The 23913-nt window shown below is 43.1% G+C and overlaps 1 protein-coding gene across 6 annotated transcripts in view; it reads right to left on the bottom strand.

The window, feature by feature from the left end:
• Window positions 1-23913, bottom strand: part of LOC120503456 (protocadherin alpha-C2-like) — an 82188-nt gene that overhangs the window by 32170 nt on the left and 26105 nt on the right. For 2 of the 6 annotated variants that reach the window (XM_039711943.1, XM_039711947.1), the window contains exons 1-4: window positions 16634-19154; window positions 16433-16462; window positions 8026-8084; window positions 5819-5907 (exon numbers count right to left, since the gene is read on the bottom strand). In XM_039711943.1, coding sequence (XP_039567877.1) covers window positions 5819-5907; window positions 8026-8084; window positions 16433-16462; window positions 16634-19120 — 2665 coding nt within the window. In that variant the 5' untranslated portion in view covers window positions 19121-19154. Of the gene's footprint in view, window positions 1-5818; window positions 5908-8025; window positions 8085-16432; window positions 16463-16633; window positions 19155-19419; window positions 20045-23913 lie in introns of those variants that run through there. The other 4 variants (XM_039711945.1, XM_039711949.1, XM_039711946.1 and 1 more) reach the window with 4 other exon arrangements.

Here is a 23913-nt window from a genome sequence, read left to right as displayed (position 1 = left end):
GATATGCACAGCTGCATTTTCTAGCTCCTTCCATTTTAAACAGCTGCAGCATTCTGCAACAAACCAAGAACCCTGTTTTGTATTTTGGATTGCTAATTAGTTCTTATCTTTTACAGCTTTAATCAATGAACTGCTAAAGCTAAGCCAGAGCAGTGCTGTTATTTGTAAATTAACCTTTAACAGTCTCAAAGAAACAGCACTTTCAGCCCCTGCACATTCTTTGCAGTGACTGCTTCATGAGTCTTAATCACACCCTTTTTCTCTAGATGAGGAAGGTCATTTGGAGAAGGAGAACAGAAATTCACTGACATTTCAGGAAGAAATTGTCCTCTACTTACAGCCATAGTGTAAAGCTGCACCATAAGAGATATGTTACAACTTAGGTCTCATCACTCTCTCAGTTATTTTCTTAGGCTCTTTCTCTTTAAACTGGATTTTTATAGGAATAATTCAGTGGCCAAGAGCTTTGTGACAATACTGTGGGGCCCTTAACAGCTTCTCCTCTAATGCCTGCCTGATTTCAAGACCAGTGTCTGTTCTAACAGTGAGACTCAGTCCCCCCAAAAACACTTTCCATTCCTTCTGTGCTGCTGTTACACGGACTCAAGGATGCAGACAATGTCAAATGGTTATGCCACGAAAAGAACAACTGCAGTGCAGCTCTCTGACCCACTCATCTCAACCTATTACCCAAGCCCAGGGTGCCAATCTTCTTTCCAGTGACCTGTGCTCAGTAGTCACTTAAAAATCAACACTGCTATTCTCAAGGCTTTCTGCCTCCTACAGACCTTCTAGCATCTCTTCCAATTGTTTCTCTCTACCAGATCCTCTGTGCTCACCTTTGTATACAAGATTTTTACTGGTGTGATGTGAGAAATGGAAAGATAGAAACTTCCACAGACACTGAAGGGTTTGATCTGCAGCTTTGGGAGAAGCTTGAATTGATGTAAAAATACAATACACAGACATTAAGCAGAAAAATCATAAAATTATGTTTCTATATTGTAAGTAAGAATATGCCTTAAGTAAGTGAAAAACTGTATTAATAAGATGGTGAAGGGTTTATAATGTAGGTTTATAATGTTTATAATGTAATTGTATAAAGTAAAGTAAGACTTTAGATGTTATAATAGAAACATGTGAGACAGAAGCCCATTGGATAAAAGTATCCACAGTGCAGCAAAATAAAGGTGATAGGTTAGAAAAGAAAAATGAACTTTGTGGCAACTGTCCGTTGGATTAGAAAGTTCTATATTGTCTTGTGACCATTTTGAGCTATGGCTGACTGCTTGTTCTCTTAAATCTTACAGCCTCTGAGACTGATGTTTATTTGAGCAATAAATTGTTTCTAGCCCAACTGTGGTCCCATCCCTTCATTAAACAACAGTGTCCCCTCTCAGGCCCCTAGGTTTCTCTGCTCAGATCTCTTCTCCTTGCCTTATCATCCTGTATCTGATCTCACAGTTTCACTGGAATGAAGTATCTCTTTCAGATATAATATTCTTGTTCAGGTTGGATTTACTTGCTTGACATCCAAATTAGTCTGTGAAACAGAGAATTGGGAATGCCACAACTAACAGTGGATAATTATAATGATTTCTCTCCCTATCAAGGCATTCTTGGACATTTTTTCTTAAAATCCACACAAGAGCCCCTGTCCTTTCTTCACAGTTTTCCCACAACACCCTACCCCAAACCAGCAGCACAAAACTCACCAGGAAGACTGACTTTACTTTTCTGGAAATTTTGCTTATTTGACATATTTACAGTTGGTTCACATTTAGTTTTCTGAATTCCTAACTTATTCTGCATATCATGCCCCATCAATGGACGTTGTCCGCATTCCAGGAGATTGCAGCAGGAACCTTCCTCCAAGAGCAATACAAATTTGTTCCAGAGAAACTGTAGTTCCCAGCGTAAACCCAGAGTAGCCTAGGAGTATGTGGACAAGGAATATCCCTAGCTAGCATGGTACATGTGAGAAGGTCAGAGGCAGGAAGTAAGGAACAGCAGGAAAAATGGAATAAAACCAGGAAAGTTGTGACACCCAAATTTCAGAGGACAAACACTGGAAGATTCAGATTTGGTGAGATGCAAAGAGCTTTGTATAAAGGGATTATTTATCATCTTGTTCCACCCCCCTGCCATGGGACACCTTCCATTGTCCCAGGCTGCTCCAAGCCCTGTCCAGCCTGGCCTCAGACACTGCCAGGGATCCAGGGGCAGCCACAGCTGCTCTGGGCACTCTGTGCCAGGGCCTCACCCTCACAGGGAAAAATTTCTTCCTGCAGTGCTCCCAAGCAGTCCATGATGGTCTGTCTGCTGTCCTTCTGTCCTTGGGAGAGCCCAGGTGGTGCAGACAGGTTAAAATAATGGCACTGCATCCAGCTCTGGGGCCCCAGCACAGGAAGGACATTGACCTGTTGGAGCTTTAAAAAACAGTGTTACCACCTCTCCTCCCCAGCTAATTCCCTGAGAAAAGGAAAAGAAATAGCAGATCTATTTAGAAGAATGTTACCACAGCAAAATCAGAAGTACAAATTAGTGTATTTTAGGATGGCATTTGCCTAGGCAATCTTAATTCTGTCTCTTGTGCATATTTATAAGTGTAGACACTGAAATCCTAATTCCCTGAAAGTCCGTGGGCTATTTGACATGGACTTCAGAGATGCCAGTGTTTCACCCACAGCTTCACCTACATACACACACAGATTTCAGGTGCAGATTTTATCATTAAATCCTCTCCTCTTTTACAGAGCTGTCTGAATGGAAGTCTTTTATTTTCCCTTCCCTACATGTAGTGTGTGGCCCAGTGCCTTATTTACAGCACACATATAAAGTCTACATTGAATACAGGAGTAGTAATTTCTCATGACTGTTTTTCATCACAAGTCCTTATTGTTCTCCTGAGTCTTACATGTCCTATGAAAGCATCTTTAGACTTTTTTGTCTAGCAAAAATGCATTTTGAAGCATTTGCATTACACCAGTTCTGTTTTGTAGATTGGAACCAGCAGCACAGAGAAATACACATAGATTTGTCTAATGCCTGCTAACTCTAAGCTCTGAATTATTCAGAAGTCTGATTTATTCAGAAATCTTCAGTGTTTTATGTCTAGAGCAAAATTTCTGTTCATCTTAGTTTTTGTTATGAGCTCTCACCATTTTTGCCAATCAGACTCCATTTATTCTGAGTTAGTTATCAAAAAATCAGAGTTCACTCACATCAGTGGCCATCTAAAGTCTGACAGAATTGCCAAAACTGCCAAAGGACATGGAGCAGAAACCAGAAATGTGTCTTCATTCCCTGATCTCACTATATAGCTTGTGGGGAACTTACAAGATGCCAAGAGAGCTAAATTCAAAGCCAGAGGGAGTTTGAACCTTCTTGTCCCCCCTCACCCAGAAGTCTCCCAACTGCAAACTTACAACTGGTTGGACTGGTGCCTAAGAAGATGTAAACACAATTTTAAAAATGCCACATCCAGATTCACTGTTCTTTGCATGGTTGAAATATTCAGTAAAGTCAACAGGAATGCTGTCAGTCAAATAAGGACCAGGTTTTGCTTGGGCAACACATTTTTGCTGAAAAGTGTGTGATTATGTTGGAATTCAGCTATAAAGTAGGAATTAATGATTTACTGATTTAACACTTCACTTGTAATTACAGGTCTTGAACCTAAACCAAAAAAGGAAAGAAGCACTGAAAGAGATATCTGTGGGAAACTAGGCAGGATTCTAAAGCAGTGGCAGTAATTTGCTAAATATATGATGTACTGAGGCTACAAAATCTAAGACAACCACTAATCCTGAGATTTCTCCATGAAACACCTCTTTGCTGTTAAGGATCAGGGACATCTAAAGCTTTTGGTTACAAAGAGAGGAGGAGAATATTATCTGAAACCCCCTACAAAAAAAAAAAAAAAAAAAAAAAAAAAAAAAAAGAAGAGAAAAGTCTAATTAATATAATATCAGGGTTGCTAATCCCTTGAGAGTGGACAAAGACAAAATAAAATAATCTTCTTTTTGCTAGGATGCATTCATTGTACAAGTGCCTCACAAGTCAGGGAAGGAAGCAGCAATAAGAGCCAAGGGTTATTGCTGCTCAAACAAAGAGATGTTCAGGTTCCCAAAGCAAGTCCAAAATGACAAGACCCAAAATAGAACAGCAAGCAGGACTCCAGATAGGGGAACAGGGGCTCTGGGACCCAAATGCCACTGGACCTCCTCAGATGACAGAACCATCCTACCTTTGCACTTACGTTCAGGTGCTTGGAAATTGGCAGCACCAGCATGGAAACATCTGGGAGAATGTTTGTATCCATACTGAACTGGGTATGAGGCAAAGCACTGAGTGCTCAGTCAAGGAAGATCAATGCAGCCAAAAGCCTGAGGGAAGCTTTTGCAAAGGTTGGAGTGTTCTTGTGGTGACATTTTCAAATGCAAGCTCAACAGTCACACACCCTTCATATTCTGCAAAGGCTGTGTCTTCCTGCAAAGCCTGCAGCAGAAGGAAGGCACACAAACCCCAGCTGATCATAGCCTAGGCCTCCATTATATATTAAATTAATTCCCAGATCTGTTTCTGCAAACAGCCCTTCTGCAAAACCAGTGCAGGTTTTGCTGGGCACCATTACTTTGTGGATGTTGTAACTGTGTTTGCAAATTCTCCAGCCCTTTATCCAGGTGAAATTCCCATTTAAATAGAAAGAAAGGTTTGCACCAAGAAAGATTAAATGAAGTAATTATCATTTTTGCTGCTGTAGACCCCACTGCCCAGCATTTGAGCTGCCTCTGTGATATGGGCATCACTCCTCATGTCAACTCCTGACTGAGTGCTCACAGAGCTGCCATACAGGGCTCACCACTCTACACAGGGCATCCACTGAGTTTACAGTTTAGTTTGGCTGAAACATGGCTGAAAACAGGGACTGACTGCTCCTCTATGTCTCTATTATTCCTGCTCAAAATCAAAAGTGAGAATATTTTTTTTGTCAGCACTGCAAAACATCCAGGTGGTTTTTTTTTCTAAACTCCATAAGAACCTTCTGCCAATTCTTATTGACTGCTGTGAAGTCATCAGTCAGTGACAGAGTAAATGAAGCTACATTCTAAACCATGCTTTTTGTAATTTATTTTGACAAATAAATAACATTTTAGTTTCCATCATCACGTATTCGTGAATGAAAATAGCTAGCAAAAATTTAGGTCTAATTTCACCACAGAAAAGTAAAAATGAGAAAAGACATTCAAAGACACTTACTGGCTTTGTAAAAATAACAAAGGGAAAACTGATAAGCTCCTACCCCAGTTTTACTGTTCTTTTGAAATGGAGGGCAAGCCAGTTCTGGAATACACACACCTGAATACACACATCAGAACTGAACCATTATTCCATTATTCCATTACATAAACCAGTAACCTCCAAAAGCAGGGTGAAAGCTGGGCTCAGGGACTCTTATCTCCAGTGCTCATCTGAGACTGAGTAAGGAAAAAGACGCATTTTATGCTTTATTGTTCCACTCTATTTCAATTCCACAGAATAATTTACAAGAACTTTATATCCAAATCACAGAATATTCTGAGTTGGAAGGGACCCACAAGGATCAAGTCCAACTCCTCAGGGAATGGCTCATATCTCATACGGGGACTGAACCCACAGCTTTGGGGTTATTAACAACATGCTCTGAGCAGCAGAGCTCATCTGAGGGTCTTCACTCAGTGATATAAAACAGAGGAAAAAGTAAATAGCAGCATTAGGAGGTCTACTGCAGTTAACATCAGTTCTTCACAAATATTCTGGATTTTCACGTCCTTACCTGCTGTAGCACTGGAGACTGTTGGCCACTGCTGGTCAGGCCCTGCTGCTCCTCCACGCAGGACTCCTTGCTCCTCCATATGCACAGCACTGGGTAAGCAAATATCACACTTGGGTTATACACTTCCCTTCTGCCCTGGACTTCACAGTACTTCCCTTTCCTGCTGCTTATCAGAGTTCATAACTATTTATTACTGTGCAGATACTCCTACAGTACTGCATGATGTTAGCAGCATGAGAAGCAGCTGTTTTGACTTGCAAAAAATACCTTTGATTGTTTACTAAAATCCACTCGTGGAGTAACTTATAAAACAAACACACCTGCAGGACACTTTGCTCTCATTGACTGGGAGGCACTAATAGGGAAGTGACACATCTTTGCTATTAGGATGTAGCAACATTAGGCAAATGATTAAAAAGTTGGAGTTAGCTCTGAGCTTCTGTCATTATGCCATTTTAAGAAATCCCACCTTCCTGGGTTACTGCATATTTCCCATGAGCCATTCAGGAAGAGAAATGCATTTTCTCAAATGCAAAAACTAATACAGCAAATTTTAGCGTCACATCATGAGCACTGGACATCAAAAGCACCAATTTGCACCTTACATGGAAAGAAAAAAAAAATACGCTATTTTTAATACAAAACCAAGCATGATGTTTATATGCTGTTCCTTAAGAGAAACAGGATTCCATGACTGTGTCCCTGCCTCTGCTCATTGGCTTCACACTCCCTTTCACACTTCCTTAAGCTGAACTTAAGGGCCAGTTTCATCCAAATGTGGCAGACATCCAGGGCACCAAATTTCTACAAGTTTTATGAAAAAATCAGCATTTTGTGAAAACCATCAACTGGGCAGGGCACACAGGCTCAGAACCTGAGATTTCAGGTAAGAGGCTGCTGATGGGAGAGCAGAGGAACATGGACAATTTTCCAGAAGAGCCCCATTAGTCTTGTGGGATTAAAAACCTCTTACTTTCCAATAATTGTTCAAGTAGCTTCAGGTAAGACCTTGTACTTTGTATAGAAAGGAATGTGGATCCACAAGAGCATGCCTGACTCAGGACCAGCAGATAAGGTGCTCAGATAGGCAGAATTTCTTCTTCAGGATCCTGCTCCCCACCCAGACTCTCCACTGATTTGCATTTATGGATTACAAAAAAATTGAAAGTCACAGCAGGAATAGAAAAGAAAGAAAGGAGCTTGCCCAGTAGGCCACAAAGTCAAGCTTGCTCTGTCTTCCTTTGCTCTTGGTCCTTGAGGTTTAGATTCCTTTTTACACAGCATCTCAAAGTCAGAGGAGTCACTCTGTGTCCTCACCCACATGAAGCACAGTTTGACTCTGAATTCAGGACTTCAGTGTCATAAAGACTCTTGGATAAAGGTACAGCACCACTGCACCAACAATTCTGAGAAACCCATACAATCCTGCCCTTTGTGATGCCACTGGGAATGACTGCAGCCTCAGAACTGCCTCTACACCTGTACAGGAATTTTATTCATCACACCTGATTACACCTGAACATAGAACCAGTATTCTAATCTGCTTAGGAAGAGCAAAAATACTGTTTGATTTAGGCTCTACAGATGCAATTTTAGTATAATTCTCTTTATCCAAGTGTACTGAGTAGAAAATTATAGCAGAGACTGCTTGCGGTATTAGGCAGCGGATTTTCAAAGATGTCTAAAGAGATTTGGACAAAAGCCTCACTTTCCCTTCTTTGAAAATCCATCTCATATCTTCAAAAAGTCCTTTCAACTGCATTAATCTTCTTGATTGCAGCATGTGGTTAATAAACCTGCTGCAGGAACAGGTACTTTTATGGTAATGAGAAACAAGAAGATGGAAATGCAGACTGACTATTGAAACATCAGCACTGATGATTACGGGGAGCTTTAAAATAAACAAAAAGTATATAATGACAATTAAATTATTCAATAATTGGAACAATTATGCCTTGACAGTCAATGGATACAAAAGCAGAAGGTAAAGGGAAAGAACAGCACAGTCCTACAGCAGTGCAGTAACAGTATAAAATGCAAGTCAGACTGAATCTGTAGCTCGTAGAGATTGGAAGTGACAGCAGCAGAACTCAGGTGCTTTCCACCTCAGCATAGATACCATCAGTCTAGGGCATCAGAAGAAACTTTGTCCTTTCCACAGAGGAAAAGGACAGAATTCCCCTTCTCTGGAGAAACACCACACATACCTTTGCATTCCTGCCCTCAGGGATGCAGAGTAGCGCCAGTCCGGGTTGGGGTGTTTTGGCTGTAGAAACAAAAGCCCAGGACAATGCTGTTAGTGGCAGTAAAACATGCTAGAAAGCATCTACATCTGGCTAATTTTGTCAGAAAAGCCTATATGGATATAGCCAATTTTTGTGAATTGCCAAATCTCCCTATAAATCGAAAGAAACTTTCCAATGGGCACACAGGGAGCGTCTGTGCAATAAACTTGTCTGCACACCAAGGCCTGTGGCTAGAGGTGATCTCTGTGGAACAACATTTAATGCTGCAAACTGGTGGAAAGTTATTTCATACATTCATCAACATTTTGGGCACAGGATAAAATAAACAACATCAGAAATCCAGAAAATACATTGTTTGTTTACCTGATAAGGTGAAGAAACTCAAGCTCCTGCACTGAATATTATCTGCCTGAGGGTGTACAAACGTGACGGGGATGTGGGGCAGTGAGGTTTCTGCTGAAATTCAGTGTACTGCAGAGGACTGCAATGGATGGGATCAGATTTGCAGACTGCAGCAAGTCTTTTATTAAGGACAGACACGTCCATAATACCAAAACCCATTAGATTCTCCATATTCATGAGAGGGCATAAAAGGTAGAAGGGGAAAATAGCCAGCAATGCCCTCTGACCAACAAACCTCAGCATATGCTGATGTGCTGCAGCATGACTTGCTAAATAAGGAGTTAATTAAGAAATCCTCTGTTGATCAAAAATTGCTCCAGAAAATAGTTTTCACATTGTCAGGGGACTGTCACTGTAATTTTCAACTACAGCCTATGAGTGCAAGCTCAGGTCCCTTAAAATTAAGCCCTGAGGACATACCAAGGTTATTTCTCAGGATACTAAAAACATTAGTCTGTAGGTGATATTGTAGTGAGTGCTTAAGTTCAGGCACTGGAATCCAAAGACAGAACTTATATCCAAAAACATAATGGACTACATTCATTCCTGATGTGTCTTGCACGGTGCCAATCACACAAATAATAAATGACAGTAATGGTTTAATTCTCTTCAGATTATTGGAGGCAGATCAGGAATGAATTTGACCCCATTACTTGAAAGAGAAAAAGAAAGTGTTGAATGTTCTGAATTATTTAAAGCCAACTCTGTCTTTCCTCTTGAGGTTTGGCATATGCTTTTCCCTGGATCAATAGGTTTTATTCAAACAAAAATGGAGCAATTACAACTTACAGTATTGCTCTATCACCACACTTCCCAGGTCCAGCATCACTCAAGGCTGAGATGCTCTTGGATGATGCACACATGAGTCTTCTTTATGGTCCGAGTTACACAAAAGGGAGGAGGAGGTTGCTGTTTGCAACCACACATTAAACATCTGTGCTAGCAATTTCCTTCCCATTTAGCCCCCTGTTCTCTGTCATGCTCAGGTTCTGCTGAGTTTAGCAAAAGGGGTTTGACAAGAAGCCCATTATGCATAGTTCTAGTCTTTTCTGATTAATTCCATTTTGGCCCCAGTCCCAGGGATGTCAAAGCAACTCGAAAGTCAACCACGTAGTAACAGTCAATGAAAGAGGATAGAGAACAACACACACTGATCAGAGCCTCTCCTGAGTTTGCCTTTCTTGAGTATGAAGGGTGATGACACCAGAAAATTTGTCTTTTCTTCTACTGGGGGTTTTGTTATAGCAGGGGAACTGCTGGACTTCTTGTTCTATTTTGCAATTTGAGAGATGCAGGTTATTAACTTGTACAGGCTTGTAGGCAATGTGAGGAGGAGGAATCTTACCACAGTCCCAGGCAAAACACAGATAAAGTGGGATTACATGAAAGCACTGAAAAAGTTGGGTAGGAGTGACAAAAGAGGAAAACGACCACTCATAGTACACAGATTTTTGGATTTTGGATGAGAACTTTCCAATTCTTAGCTAGAAAACAAAAATCTCTGTTCTGTTTTTAATGGGACATCAGATCTTATATGGGTGATGGTGGCAGGAGAAAGTCATTAGTTGGAAATGAAACACTTCTTCACTTCACATGCATGGACCAAGACTCCTCATGTCAATACAAGAGAAATTAGGAGACTGGTATTTTCAAGGGTTACTGTCCAGAAGCTCTGGCATCTTCTGGCTATTCCCAAACAGTTCTCTCTTTGCTATGACTCCTTGGGTAGGGCAGCAGTGCTGTTACCAGAGGAGCAGAAGAAGGAAGGAGGGAACAGGATGTTGCTACTCTGGAGGTGGAACTATTGCCACAGTTGACCGTCAGAGGCTGGGGGCATTTTTAACTATTAAAAAAAAAATCAATATCTGTGACTTCTTTTTGAAGTCATTAGAGGAAGAGCCAGAGCACAAGGCAGTTGGGCAACAGCCTGCCTTTGTGCAGACCTGTTTTCACCCAGTTTTACCACATGCTTCCTGGCTGCTTGACTGGGTATTTTCAAAGCTCAGCAAGAGGCACATTTGTCCCACACTTGTGTTACCACAGGTCAGTGTCCTGCAACTGACAAAATCAGTGAAAATTCTGTTTTGTCAGCACAACTGGCTTCTCCTTTTGTTCTGCTACAGAATGCAATTCTTTCTGTTTCCCTGGCCATAAGTGAAAAGTTGTTTCAGTACATCTCTAAATGAGACTGGACTAGAAAAGCAACAAAGCATGACCAGTAGCAGAGGTTGAGCACAGCAAAAGCAGCAAACCTACTCAGGAATATCTCTCCCCAGCTCAGCTGCAGCAGTGCTGCTTCTTAGAAATCCATGAGGAATTCACAGTCTACAAGCTTGGGCTGGTTTATATCTCTGCTTAAGAAGAGTCCAACTTCACCATCCCTGAAACCTGCCAGGACAGCATGTCCGAGTGGAGCTGGGTGCTCAGGCAGTCCCAGGGGCTGCACAGGAGCTCCCACTGGGCTCCTCTGCAAAGCCCTGTCACAGATCTGGCTGTGACATGTGCACTGTGTCCTAAACCAACTCCACCAGGACAAGGCACAGCTGTGTGAGAGCACAGAGGGAGCACAAAGAAGAACACAGGCTGTGAAGGGCTCCGAGTGCTCCCCAGCTGTAAATCCCCACATTCTCACTATGTCATACAATGCTGATGAAGAAAATATTGCTTCTTTTACCTCCCCAGCTCATTACAAGACTCTGTTTATCACAATCCAGCACATTCTACTAGGCTGAAGGTAATTTTAGTTGCCACTTCCCTGAGAGATTTTTGGAAGTCATGTAGCAAGTCCAGCAGTCCTGTCAGTAGGTGAAAGAAATCCCATGGCCCAGCAGAGCAGTGATAAACCATTCCCTTTTTTCCCATCAGTTGCTTTTTCTGATTCAGTTACAGCCCATCACCCTCACAGCGTGAGAGGAGGCAGAACCTATCCAGGTGCCTATGGAAGTGGTTGTCACTGCACCTCATGCCACCAGTTTGCCCCTGCTGCTTCTTCCAGGCACCATGCTCACATTTTGCCAACCACATAACCACAGACATTAATGTTTCTGGTCATAAACAACCAACCCCATTGGGAAGTGTGATAATGGGAATGTATAATGTAAACCAGAGCCATCTTAGGAGCAAGAGAGCTCATGCAAAATGTCACACAGTTGTTTTCAAGTGGGTTAACTGAAGAATTGTTTCATTGGTTTGTGGATAATAAATTTAGTTGGAAATCTATTGTTACAAACATTTTCCTCAGCTCTCTTTTTTACCTAGTACAGTAAGAATTTCTCCCTGGGGTAGGAGAAATTTCTAATTTTTTAAAATATTGCCCTGATCCCATATTCAATGGATCAATGCAAACACTATCTTTCACTTCAGAGCTTGCTAGAACAAAACCTGCTTGAGGTAGAGAAGCATGAATCAAATATTTACAAACAGCTACCAGATGCTGTGTCTCCTAAAAACATCCTGCTTCATTCTGATTTCCACACAAATGCACAGCAGAATGACATAAGGTATATTTATCAAATGTATCTGCTTTGAAGCATTAATAAAAGCCTTTTAGAACCTCTAACCACATAAGGGTCTGCTTATTTTCCAGTCAGACAATGCTGACAGGTATGAGGAAACAGAGGTTTCTATTCCTGCTTTCCTTCTGTAAATGTTTAGAATTAACTTGATGTGGAGAACAAACTATTTTAAAAATGTGTCTATCATTCAAGAAATCAAAAAGGAAACTGGAAAAGGGTGTAATTCAAAAACCCAAAGTCTGGCAATGTTCATTTGCATTCCTAACTGAGAAAACTGAGGTGAAGGGAACAGACAAGTGCTTCTGTAAAGTACATTTAATGAGTTCCAAGAGGAGGAAAACACCTCTGCTTAATCTTGGATGCAGATTTCTGCTGGCACAGCAGAAGCCTCAAACACGCACCTGAGTGCCCTGAAGCACAGAGCAAAGGGTCTGCTTATTTTCCAGTCAGACAATGCTGACAGGTATGAGGAAACAGAGGCTTCTATTCCTGCTTTCCTTCTGTAAATGTTTAGAATTAACTTGATGTGGAGAACAAACTATTTTAAAAATGTGTTTATCATTCAAGAAATCAAAAAGGAAACTGGAAAAGGGTGTAATTCAAAAACCCAAAGTCTGGCAATGTTCATTTGCATTCCTAACTGAGAAAACTGAGGTGAAGGGAACAGACAAGTGCTTCTGTAAAGTACATTTAATGAGTTCCAAGAGGAGGAAAACACCTCTGCTTAATCTTGGATGCAGATTTCTGCTGGCACAGCAGAAGCCTTAAACACAGCACCTGAGTGCCCTGAAGCACAGAGTGCTGTCCCTGCTTAGCTCAGACACTGCCATCAAACAAAAGAACAAACATTTATAGTTAACCTTTTCAATGTCAGCAGGGCTGGAGAATTTCTTAAAGGCTTAAGTTCTTGAACTGAGATTGTAAGACATTCCACCATTAATACCTTTAAATCCTCTGAGAGAAATCTCCTGGACAGACTGCTACAAACAGTGCTCTGGGGTAACTAGGTTTAGACACTTCAAAACATGCTTGCATTTAAAGCAGTATCAAAATGTGTTCAACTCCAGTGTGGCTTTCTTTTTTCCATGTGTTTAGCAAGCTGGTTTTGAAGTGAAAAACACAGAGAAAGAGACAGAAGCAGAGCAAACAGCTCTGCTGTAAAACTCCAATGATCTCCTGAGTCTTACCACCATCAATGTGCAGTTTTTTCCACTTTCTTTAAAAGTGTCCAGAGGGCAACATACTTTATTTCTGACCAACACATGAAATATCATATTTTTTCATCCACATGTGTCACCACACAAAAAAGGGTACGAGGAAATGTATAATATAAAAGAGTTCAGCTCTACTCAGTATCCCAACTTGATAATTAAGAATGTGCCAGGCTGCCTTCTGGGACAGAAAACTCCTGTTAAAACATTTTGGTTTGATTGTTATTTCCTGCATTGAAAGGAAAAGGCTGTCATGAGATGCAAGGCACAAGAAATGAGCTTAACTGCACAGGATGTAAGAACAAAATAGGAAAGATGAAAAGAAAAACCAAGGACCAGACACTATCCAGACATCATTCAGCATCTTCACAGGAATTTGAGGAAACAGACTCCAGACTAAAGCACTGAAACCCTTCCTGAAAATGACAGATCATCACTGCAGCAGTGCCCAGTAACAAAATCACAACTTCTCACACAACCTCTTCATAGAGTGTGCACCCCTCTTCCAAAAGACAGGAGCCCAGGCTGCCCATAACACTCACAGCATCAGAAATGAAGCCACAGTATTTTTTTTATCCCTTGATTTTGCCTACACTGCCTGCCTGGTCCCTCTGCAGCAGTTATCTGATGAGAGAGCAATATCCATTAACCCCGCACTGCTACCCTTATCAGCAGCCTCCTGACAGCAATAACCATGTCCAGGATTTTCTGTGCAGCTGCATTAGTACATTTCCTCTTTTACAAAACACCCTTGGTCTGAGTCATACTTATCAATCCATAAAGGACTGTGCAGGTAAGCAGGGTGAGCACAGAAGCAGCAGCTATCTTGCAGAAACAAGCTTCCATTCCACCAACACAACACTGGCAGTACAAAAGGAATGGCCACACAGGAGTCAGAACCTCACCAGGTACAAAAAAGCCCCTATCCAACTTTATTGCACTTGTTTGCACTTCTGCTGTGTCCTGCTAATGGCACAATACAGTCAGTCACAACTTGGTGTAATTGTTAGCATCTTTGATCTTACCAGTAAATAGGAAAGGAACTAAGAGTTATTGCCCCAAATGTTACTGAGATTAATCCCAAAGAACTTGGAAATATTTTTCCTCTCACTGTATAAACAACATTTTTAAAATATTAGCCAATGTAAAACCCTAGGTATGATTATCTGTGCATCGCAAACCCATTCACCTGGTCCCATCCTCATCAATGAACAACCAGAAGAAAATCCATTTCCAAAAACTGTGTGGAAGAAAAAAAAAGAAAGGACTTGTTCACATTATCTAAAAGTAACACACAGATCAGAGACTGACTTTGTAAATTGGTGCAAGGACAAGGCTGCCTTGCTATGCCTCACAAGTGAAGGCACAGGCTCTTAAAGGCTGATTCAAAGTTCACTTTAACTAAAAACAGAAACACAGTTCTCTGAAAATGTAATAATGCAAAGATCATTATCCTTAAAATGTAGAATTCAGGGTTGCTAAGCAATTGATGGCATCTTCAGTGCAAATGCTGAGCTTGAAACAGGGGAAAGATGTGACTTTCAATGTGTAATTAGCTAGGAACTACTAATTAGTGAGTGCCATTACATTTAGCCATTTCCTCATGTGCACATGGCCTTGATACATCTTTATAGAATGTCCTACCACAGGACAGGTTAAGAAGCAGGAAGTAAAGAATTTGTGGTGAGTAGAACTTGTCAGAACTTCACCTCTGTTTAAATCACACAGAACGAGTTCAATAATTGATTCCCCTTTTGGATGACAACTCCACACAGGCAGCACTCATTAGTTTGTCCTATACATTTCCCTGTTTTTGTACTCCAAGTTTGGGCTGGCTTTGCTGCCACTGCCTGATCTCTGCTGGTAATCAAAGCTTTCTAATTCCTTGCATTCAATGGAGTGAGTCTCAAAATGTGATAGGAATCTCTTTGTTAAACTGATTTCCTACTTGTCTTGCACCCAAAGTGAAGTAATTTTCAGTTAGAGCTTTTCTTCTTGCACACCTCCCACCCAAAAAATCAGCTGTAAAGTGTGTATTTCACTCTTTGATTCCTCAGCATAGATGCTTATAGAGCATGTCCCATATTCCCTCCTATATCAAACACATTCCAGGCATTTTACTACACTCAGAAAAATGTTAAGATACAAAAACTGCAGAGAAAAAGTACTTCCCCTGTATCCTGCCACTGTGATTTACAGAAAAACAGTGCATTAATTTTAAATGGATTAATGTTGAATGGATGACCATTACTCACTAAAAGCATTTTTAAGGAAGACTTGCTGGCCCTTAAGATATGGGCATCTTTGCTCAACAAAAACCACTTGCTAAATATGCTAACATCTTCATACGTGAAAAAGTAGAAATAAATAAATAAATGAGTACTATTTCTGTGGCAGGAATACACAAGGCAGTCTCCTTTCTATCCCACCAGTTATTTCCCCGACTTTCCCCTGTCTGGGGCATAATGCACACATTAATGCACAAACTGATCTTACACCTGCCACAATTATGGGATACAAACAACACACAGCAATGGCAAGATTTTCCTTTTGTGCACCAGAATTAGTCTCTCCTGTGAGTGCTGCTGAGTTCAGTCCCAACATGTGTAAAAAGGAAACTGCACAGATCATGCAAACCACACACCAACTGCAGGCTTCCTGCACACCAGCATAAAGCAACCATTAATTCATCACTGTGGGAAAGTATTGCAAAGGTTAATACACAGCTGCTCAAACCATAGGTATGAAATAATTTTCAATAGGAACCCAGCAGGTTTGAAGTTGTCACTCTGTAACTTAAAGATGGTTTCTTGCTGTAATTCTCTGCAAAGATATCACTGGGTTGTCAGAGGCCAGAAAGCATGAAATGCAGCACTGGGTAGAACTAACATTACCAGAGGAGGGATTGCAGTTTTTAGACAACTAAAACACACTCACATTAGCAAGATCCTTGCAATAATATGCTTTTCTAAATTCAACAGATTTAGGTAGGAAGACAACGAAGCAGCAAACATCAATAACTGCCATAAAGTAACTTTTTGATTTCAAGGCTAATCACTGATTATTTTTTTTTCTCCCGCAATGAGAGTTTTCCCATCAAAACTGTAAGATTAGATGTGTCATTCCTCAGCACTCTGTAGCAGCAGGCAATTTTAGACAGGGAAGGATGCAACACTCAGTACAGCATATGCTGCAAAAATGAGGCGAATCTCAAACAACAGACGCATATACTGAACTTACCAACTGCACCCTGAAAGCCTCAGTATTTACCTAGAAACAAAATGCATGGCACAGATTAGATTCATTATGACCAAGTTTCAGAGCTGAGTGTCAGCAAGCCCCTAGGGGAATATGCTTCGTCTGACTTTTCCAGCTGGAACCTCTGCCTGAGTACAGATTTGCTCAGAGCACTGTGCAGACCATTTACCAAGGTAGCCTCACCTCATTAGGAGTAATGGAGTCATTTCTAAGTATGATCAGGTTTTGTGCACTCTGCCCACTTTGTCCTGTCAGATGCCTCTCAGTCACCACTGCAGAGGGACCAGTAGTTCCTGTTGGGCCACAGGTATTGTAAAACATGAAAGTGTCACTTCCTGATCCTGCAGTCAGGCAGGCCTTATAGCAGTAGGTCTTAGTGAGAGACCCATTGCCCCTCACTTCAATGAAATGGGGCTGCACTTTTAAACCTTGGGGCAATCTAGCATCAATGTTGTTGTTGGCCTGCTTGTACAATTCAGCAGAGTTCCGTTCTCTGACCGTACAGCACCCTGCACAGCAGGAGCTCCCATACAGACTGTATCTGTAGCACTTGATGATAGAAAGCCCAATGATTGTGAAAAGGAAAACGAAGGAGACGGCGCTCAAAGCGATAATGAGATAAAGAGTGACCTCTGAGTAATTGCTTGGGCTTTTAAAGTGTCTTCTTCTATCAGGGATGATTTTGGAAACTCTGTCCACCACAGCAATAGTGATGGCTACTGATGAGGACATCGATGGCTCTCCATTGTCTCTCACCTCCACCGTCAGGTTGAAAGTAGGTGTGCTGTCCTCCCCCAGCTTGCGAGTAGTCCTAATCTCCCCAGTATGGAGCTCTATCCTGAACAAACCTGGATCTGAGGTTTGCACCAGGTAGAAGAACAACCAGGCATTTTGTCCTGAGTCCCCATCAATGGCTATAATTTTGGTTACCAAATATCCAGCATATGCCGAGCGTGGGATCATCTCCAGGGCTGCGGAAGTGTTGGTTGAGGTAGGATACAGAATCTGTGGAGCATGGTCATTCTCATCCACCACGTAGATGTAGACAGTGACAGTGCTGCTCAGTGGTGGGACCCCAGCATCCTGAGCCTGGACAATCACCTGGAACTCCCTCAGTGTCTCATAGTCAAAGGACCTGACAGCATACATGTTGCCACTGTCAGATTTAATGGAGACATAGGAAGCAACTGGTAGCCCTTCAATCTCTCCATCAAGTAGAGAATAGGACACATAGGCATTTTTGGCGACATCTGGGTCAGTGGCTTTAATAGTGCACAGGAAGGCTCCGAGGGGGTTGTTCTCAGGGATGTAAACTGAGTACACAGGCTCCTCGAAGCGTGGAGGATTGTCATTGATGTCAGAGATCTCCACATGGATCACCTTCTGGGAGGACAGAGGGGGGCTCCCAGAATCAGTAGCAGTAACTGTGATGTTGTAGGCTGCTGCTTTCTCATGGTCCAGTTTGCCCTGGGTGACCAAGGTGTAGGAGTTCTTGAAGGAGTTGAGAGTGAAGGGGAGGCCGGGGGGAATGCGCAGGCTCACCTGCTTGTTCAGCCCTGAGTCCTGGTCAGTGACACTCATCAGGGCCACCACAGTTCCTGACCTTGCATCCTCTGGCACTGGGCTGTACAGAGAGGTCAGCTGCACTTCAGGAGCATTATCATTGGCATCCACAATGTTGACCAGCACCTTGCAGTGCCCAGCCATAGAGACAGGGCCCTGATCAGTGGCTTGTACATAGATCTCATAGGAGGATGCCTCCTCATAGTCCAAAGTGCCATTAACCCGCACCTCCCCTGAATGAGGGTCCACACTAAAGAGCTGTCTCACCTTCTGGGGGGTGTAGCTGCCGAAGGAGTAGATCACATCCCCGTTAGAGCCCTCATCTGGGTCTGAGGCATTGAGTTTGACCACTAGCGTGCCAGGCAGGGAGTTCTCCAGAAGGCTCACGGTGTAGGTGGAGCGGTCAAAGGCAGGTGGGTTGTCATTGGTATCCACAACTCGCACAGAGATCTGGGCTGTGCCGGATTTGGGGGGATCCCCACCATCCACAGCAGTCAGCACCAGCTGCTGCAGGGCACTCTGCTCCCGGTCCAGTGGCTGCTGCAGCACCAGCTCCAGGAGTTTGCTGCCACTCTGGAAGCCTTTAAGGTCCAGGGCAAAGTGGCGATTGGGGCTGAGCAGATAGTTCTGCACAGAGTTGGTGCCCACATCGGGGTCCTGGGCACTCTCAATGTGGAAGCGGGCCCCGGGCACGGCAGATTCACTGATCTCCAGCCGGTAATCCTGGCGGGGGAACCGCGGCGCGTTGTCATTGATGTCCAGCACCTCCACCTCCACGTTGTGCACCTCGATGGGCTGCTCGATGACCAGCTCCAGGCTGAGGAAGCAGGAGGGGCTCAGCTCGCAGAGCGCCTCGCGGTCCATGCGCTCCCGCACCAGCAGCGCCCCGCGGCCCAGCTCCAGCTCCAGGTACTGCCGGCCGCTGCCCGAGGTGATCCGCGCTCCTCTGGCCGCCAGCCGCCGCGGATCCACGCCCAGGTCGCTGGCCACGCTGCCCACGAAGGCGCCGTGCGGCAGCTCCTCCCGCACCGAGTAGCGGAGCGGCCCGCCCGCCGCCCGCCCGGCGCACAGCCCCAGCAGCAGCAGCGGGCCCAGCACCGCCGCCATGGCCGGGGCGGGGGTGGCTACGGGAGCAGCCGGAGCCGCCTCATGCAAGCGGCGAGCCGCAGCCGCCCGCCGCCCCCGGCCCCGCCGCCGCCCGGTCCATGCTCGCCGGCTGCGCCAAGCGGCCGCTCCGACCTCTCTCCCTCCGGCGGCTCTCAGGAGGATGAGGAGGAGGAAGGAGGAGGGACCGGGACTCGCCGGATCCGCTTTCTCGCGCTCCAGCTGCTGCGCGGGAGGAGGCGGGGGTGGGCGCTAAGCCGCGGCTGGCGCGGGTTCAGCACCTGGTGCCGTGCCGTGCCGTGCCGTGCCGTGCCGTGCCGTGCCGTGCCGTGCCGTGCCGTGCCGTGCCGTGCCGTGCCGTGCCGTGCCGCCGCTCCTCGTCCCCGCCCCGGCTTCGCTGCTGAAGCTTTGGGGGCGGCTGGGGGAGCTGACAGCTGCGTTCACTTGTGGACCTGCTGCTGCTGCAGAGCTGAAGTACGTCCGCTGGAGAGGGTTAAATCAGCGCAGAGCTCCGAAAAAAAATGGGCTTCCAGCCAGGTCTGGTGCCGTTTGTGTGCTTGCTGCTGCAGTGGGTTTGACGACCTCTTTCTTGGAGACCTGCCCCTCTGCTCCCTCGGAGATTCATCCTTGCTGCAGCACCATCCCCCTGCCCAACCTCTGTGGGCACCCCTGAGCTGCTTGCCACTTCTGCTCGGCTGGGAGAATTCTGCAAGTCACACCCATGAGTTACGAGCATTTAAGGTGAGCCTCAGTTTCTCATCCAATGCAATACACAGGCTCAAGGTGATCAGGTGCAGCTGCAGAGAAGGTGGAACATGATCTGTTTTCCACTTAGAGTTTTTTCCTCCTCTCCCCTTGTGACAGAGGACTGACAAAAAACAGTCATGAAATTGAACAAACTCAGCAGTGGGGGTGGAGATGCTGCACCTGCAATGAGTTTTACCCCAATGTCAAAAGTCCCAGCAAAGACAATGAACTTAAACCACCTAAGTCACTAAAGTGAGAGATTTATGAGACAAACCATAGGCTATAGTCCTATGTGCTATGCTGCACCTACTACCCAATTCAGGAGCTCCTTCCCTACAAGTGTTTCTTTCCCTACTGGTTTTTTTTTTCCTTTCTTTCCCCATAAAGACTTTTGGAACATCCAAAAAATCCTCTGTGGATTGAGCTGTTCTATCAAGGGGAGGGGTGACCCCAACATTCAGCTAAAACATTGCCCTTTGTTGGCCTGGGCATCCCTCACCTTGAGAACACTATAAATTTCTAATGTTTTTACTCAAACATATCTGATGCACAAACCTCAGAGGACAACTGCCCTCACTCTGACTCAGCACCACTAAGAACTGCTACCAATCTATCAGCTTTTATGTGTGGCCACCTCTACCAGAAGAGACAACATTACTCCATTTTGACTGATGATTCCTTTATTCTCAGCCCATCTTTGTGGCTCAAATATTTGCCCTTGTATTTATTCTGATGTACACAGTATCCCAGTATCTGCAATTACTGCTGTCAAACCACCTGTCCTGGCTTAGGGCAAATTTGGGAGAGAATCTTTGAAGGAAGTGTCCTGTCACCCCAGGACACCACCCAGCACTGTTTTTATTTTTAAGTAGAATAAATGTAGGTCTGTGCAGACCAATAAGAGCATCTAGAGATGCCAAGTGCCTAGAACAACTGGAAAATTGCCCATTTCAACCAGTTGCCAGCAGCTGAACACTTAGAAAAAAATTAACTTCAATTTTTTGGCTAGGTACCCACCCTCAGGACCACAATATTCACAGATTCAGGACAAAATATCTTGACAGACTCACAAAAAAAAAAAAAAAGAAAAAAATAAAGTTCAATTTTTTGGCTAGGTACCCACCTTCAGGACCACAATATTCACAGATTCAGGACAAAATATCTTGATAACTTCAATTTTTTGGCTAGGTACCCACCCTCAGGACCACAATATTCACGGATTCAGGACAAAATATCTTGACAGTATCACAAAAAAAAAAATTACACGTGCCAAACAACAAAACCCCCACCAAGCAACACAGAAGAAACCCCCACCCATCAAAGAATCCACTACCCTGCTAACTGCAATAAAAATAAAAGTTATAGCAGCACTAACATACATGGACTATACAGCTATGTGTCAAACTAACTTGCAATCATCACATAAGACAGAAGACTGAACAGAGACACCCTCCGTTTTCCAAAAATCACACCATGATTTCACCAGATAGTCCACAGATCATCTCTGCCCCACACCTCCAGGTGTTCACCCACAGAGTCCTCTAACAAACATACAGAACACCAATAACAGAGTCCTCTAACAAACATACAGAACACCAATAACAGAGTCCTCTAACAAACATACAGAACACCAATAACAGAGTCCTCTAACAAACATACAGAACACCAATAAAAGGCCAAAAGCCCCAGCAACACTGGCAACATCTAAGGCCCTGCCTTAAAGAAGATGACAATGAAAACTCTCCAGGAAATGGGCAATGCCCGTGGCTGGGAGGTGGTGGCAGATCAATCTCGTCTCTGTAGGCAACAGCTTTCTACCACAAGCTGATTTTACTCTGTGTGAATGAAACACATCAATCACACATCCAGGGGCGTTTAGTACCAGCAAGGAACCTTTCTCTCTGTGTCTGGACCTCAGTGAGTTACCTGTGGTAGGCATTCAGGCTCTGCTTAGTGTATTTCAGCAAGGCAGGGCTGATGAACCCCAAATCCTGACCCACCTCACTGTTTGCATTGCCTCAGTTCATCTTTTCTCTCACCCTGTGTGTCAGTGGGCAGCTGAGACTGTGCACAGCCAAAGTTTTGCAAAACACCACAGAACATAAAACTGAATAGAGGTAATACACATATTCCATAATATGTTCATTCCCATCAAACTTGTCTCTCAACCTCAAGTTCTTATAAAATTTTCCTCCTACTTTTAGAATTGTAAGATCTAGGATTGTAAGACTCAAAATCTAGGATTGTCTGGCCTCTTGCCTTTTTTGTAAGTTTTATAGCACCAATAAAATATTACTCTGATAGGCATTGTATAAATTGATACTATAGCTTGGCTTATTTACAGTAGCACTGCACAAATGTCACAGTCTTTCTCAAAAAGCTTGCTTTATGAAGTTAATGCTGACTACAGAGTGGATAAGGGATATACCAAAATGTGCTCTGTTCTGATTAAATGTTCCCCAGGTCCTTTTAAATCTATATAAAATTCATCAATGGTCATAATAATTTTAGTTATTTCTCTCAGCTTCAGTGTTAATGCTGAGTCAGTCCTGCAGGTTGTGATTTTAATTCAGGAAGAACTTCAATTGAGAAAATACTTCAGGGTCTGGTCTGTAGTAATATTGATTTTTCTAGTAATACACAAAAATTGAGACACAGAAAAATGTAATTTCAGTTTCAATTGAATCAAGGTTTAGGGGCTTCCTAGTTTCTTTTGTCCCCAGAATTTTCCTTTTCAGTAATTTCTTGAAATTTCATCTAAGCATTAAAATTTTAAAACACCTTCAAACCTCACTAAAGAAAAATGTACCCATTGAGTTCAGAACAATGCACATGAGCAAGAGAATCAGAATTCATCCCTGCAGCAAAGCCAGCTGATAAAGCTGATAACCCCTGGAGTGATTGGGTACTGCCTGTCTGCAGTATCTATATACACAGACCTCTGCTATTTGCTGACATACAAAAACTGCTTTAATTAGCTTGGCTAAATTAAATAGCCCAAGCACAAACATACAGGTGGAGCAAAGAATACTGATTTTATCAAGTCCTGCACAAGAAAATAAAATCTGTCTCAAGACAGTTATACATTGATACGTATATACCCCAGCAGGCACTGTAATATAACTATTTCAGTATGGAAAATCCTCACATTTCTCTGCAAGTCTTCCTTTAAACTGTTCCACATATAGATATTCCTGAATTAGTAGCAGCCTGATGCAGTGCCACAGAAACATGTCTGTGCAGATTATTCTCTTGGTAATGACACAATTATATCCAGATACACCTCTGTAGGTATTTAGGCCCTTGAAAAGTTCATCCATTTCAAATCACACTTATACAAGTCATGTTTTTAATGTGAATTTGTAACAAGGATCTCATAAACTTGCTTGGGCGGGCAGCAATAAATTTCTGTTCAATTTGCTTCACTGCAGAACACTAGGCAAAGTCCTTCCTCTGGATATTTCTGAGTCTCATACAGCAAAACGAGAGAGAAACACCTATTAGAGACCAGAAAGATGTGGATATACAACACGTAAACTGAAGAACTCCAAGGTGTTTTTCCATCTGAATATTCATTTCACTTCTTTGTAAATAATTTCACTTCCAGTAACTCATGCCCCTTAAACATTTGATTCAATGACTCAGTGTCCTTTTTAAAGTGGTGGGAAGACACCAGCTCCAAGCACTGGGCTCCAGATTTCACAGCACATAGGTTTTTAGTAGCAATGAGATTGCTTGAGTATTGTATAAAAAAGACATGGTTTCAGCCTACTGATACAACTGTGTGCAACAAATATGGAGACAAGTCCACAAAATCCATAGTTTAGCCATTAATAAACAGGTAATTTGTGTCATTCTCCAGAAAAAAACTCGATTTCCTCTATGTGCCTGCTTGTATTTGGTGCCTGCAATTTGTCTGCCTTACTTAGAATTAAATCAAGTGCAGAGAAAGGAACATCCATCAGTCACAGGCCAGATTACATCAACCAAAGTGGAAAAGATTACCAATAAATTGTAAGGGAATTATGAGTTTGTGCAGCTTCTTATAC

The sequence above is a fragment of the Passer montanus genome, unplaced genomic scaffold, assembly GCF_014805655.1.
Source record: "Passer montanus isolate IOZ18808 unplaced genomic scaffold, ASM1480565v1 scaffold257, whole genome shotgun sequence".
Classification (NCBI taxonomy): Eukaryota; Metazoa; Chordata; class Aves; order Passeriformes; family Passeridae; genus Passer; species Passer montanus.
Note: the sequence above shows the minus strand (reverse complement) of the source record. Positions and strands in the feature narration are given on the sequence as shown.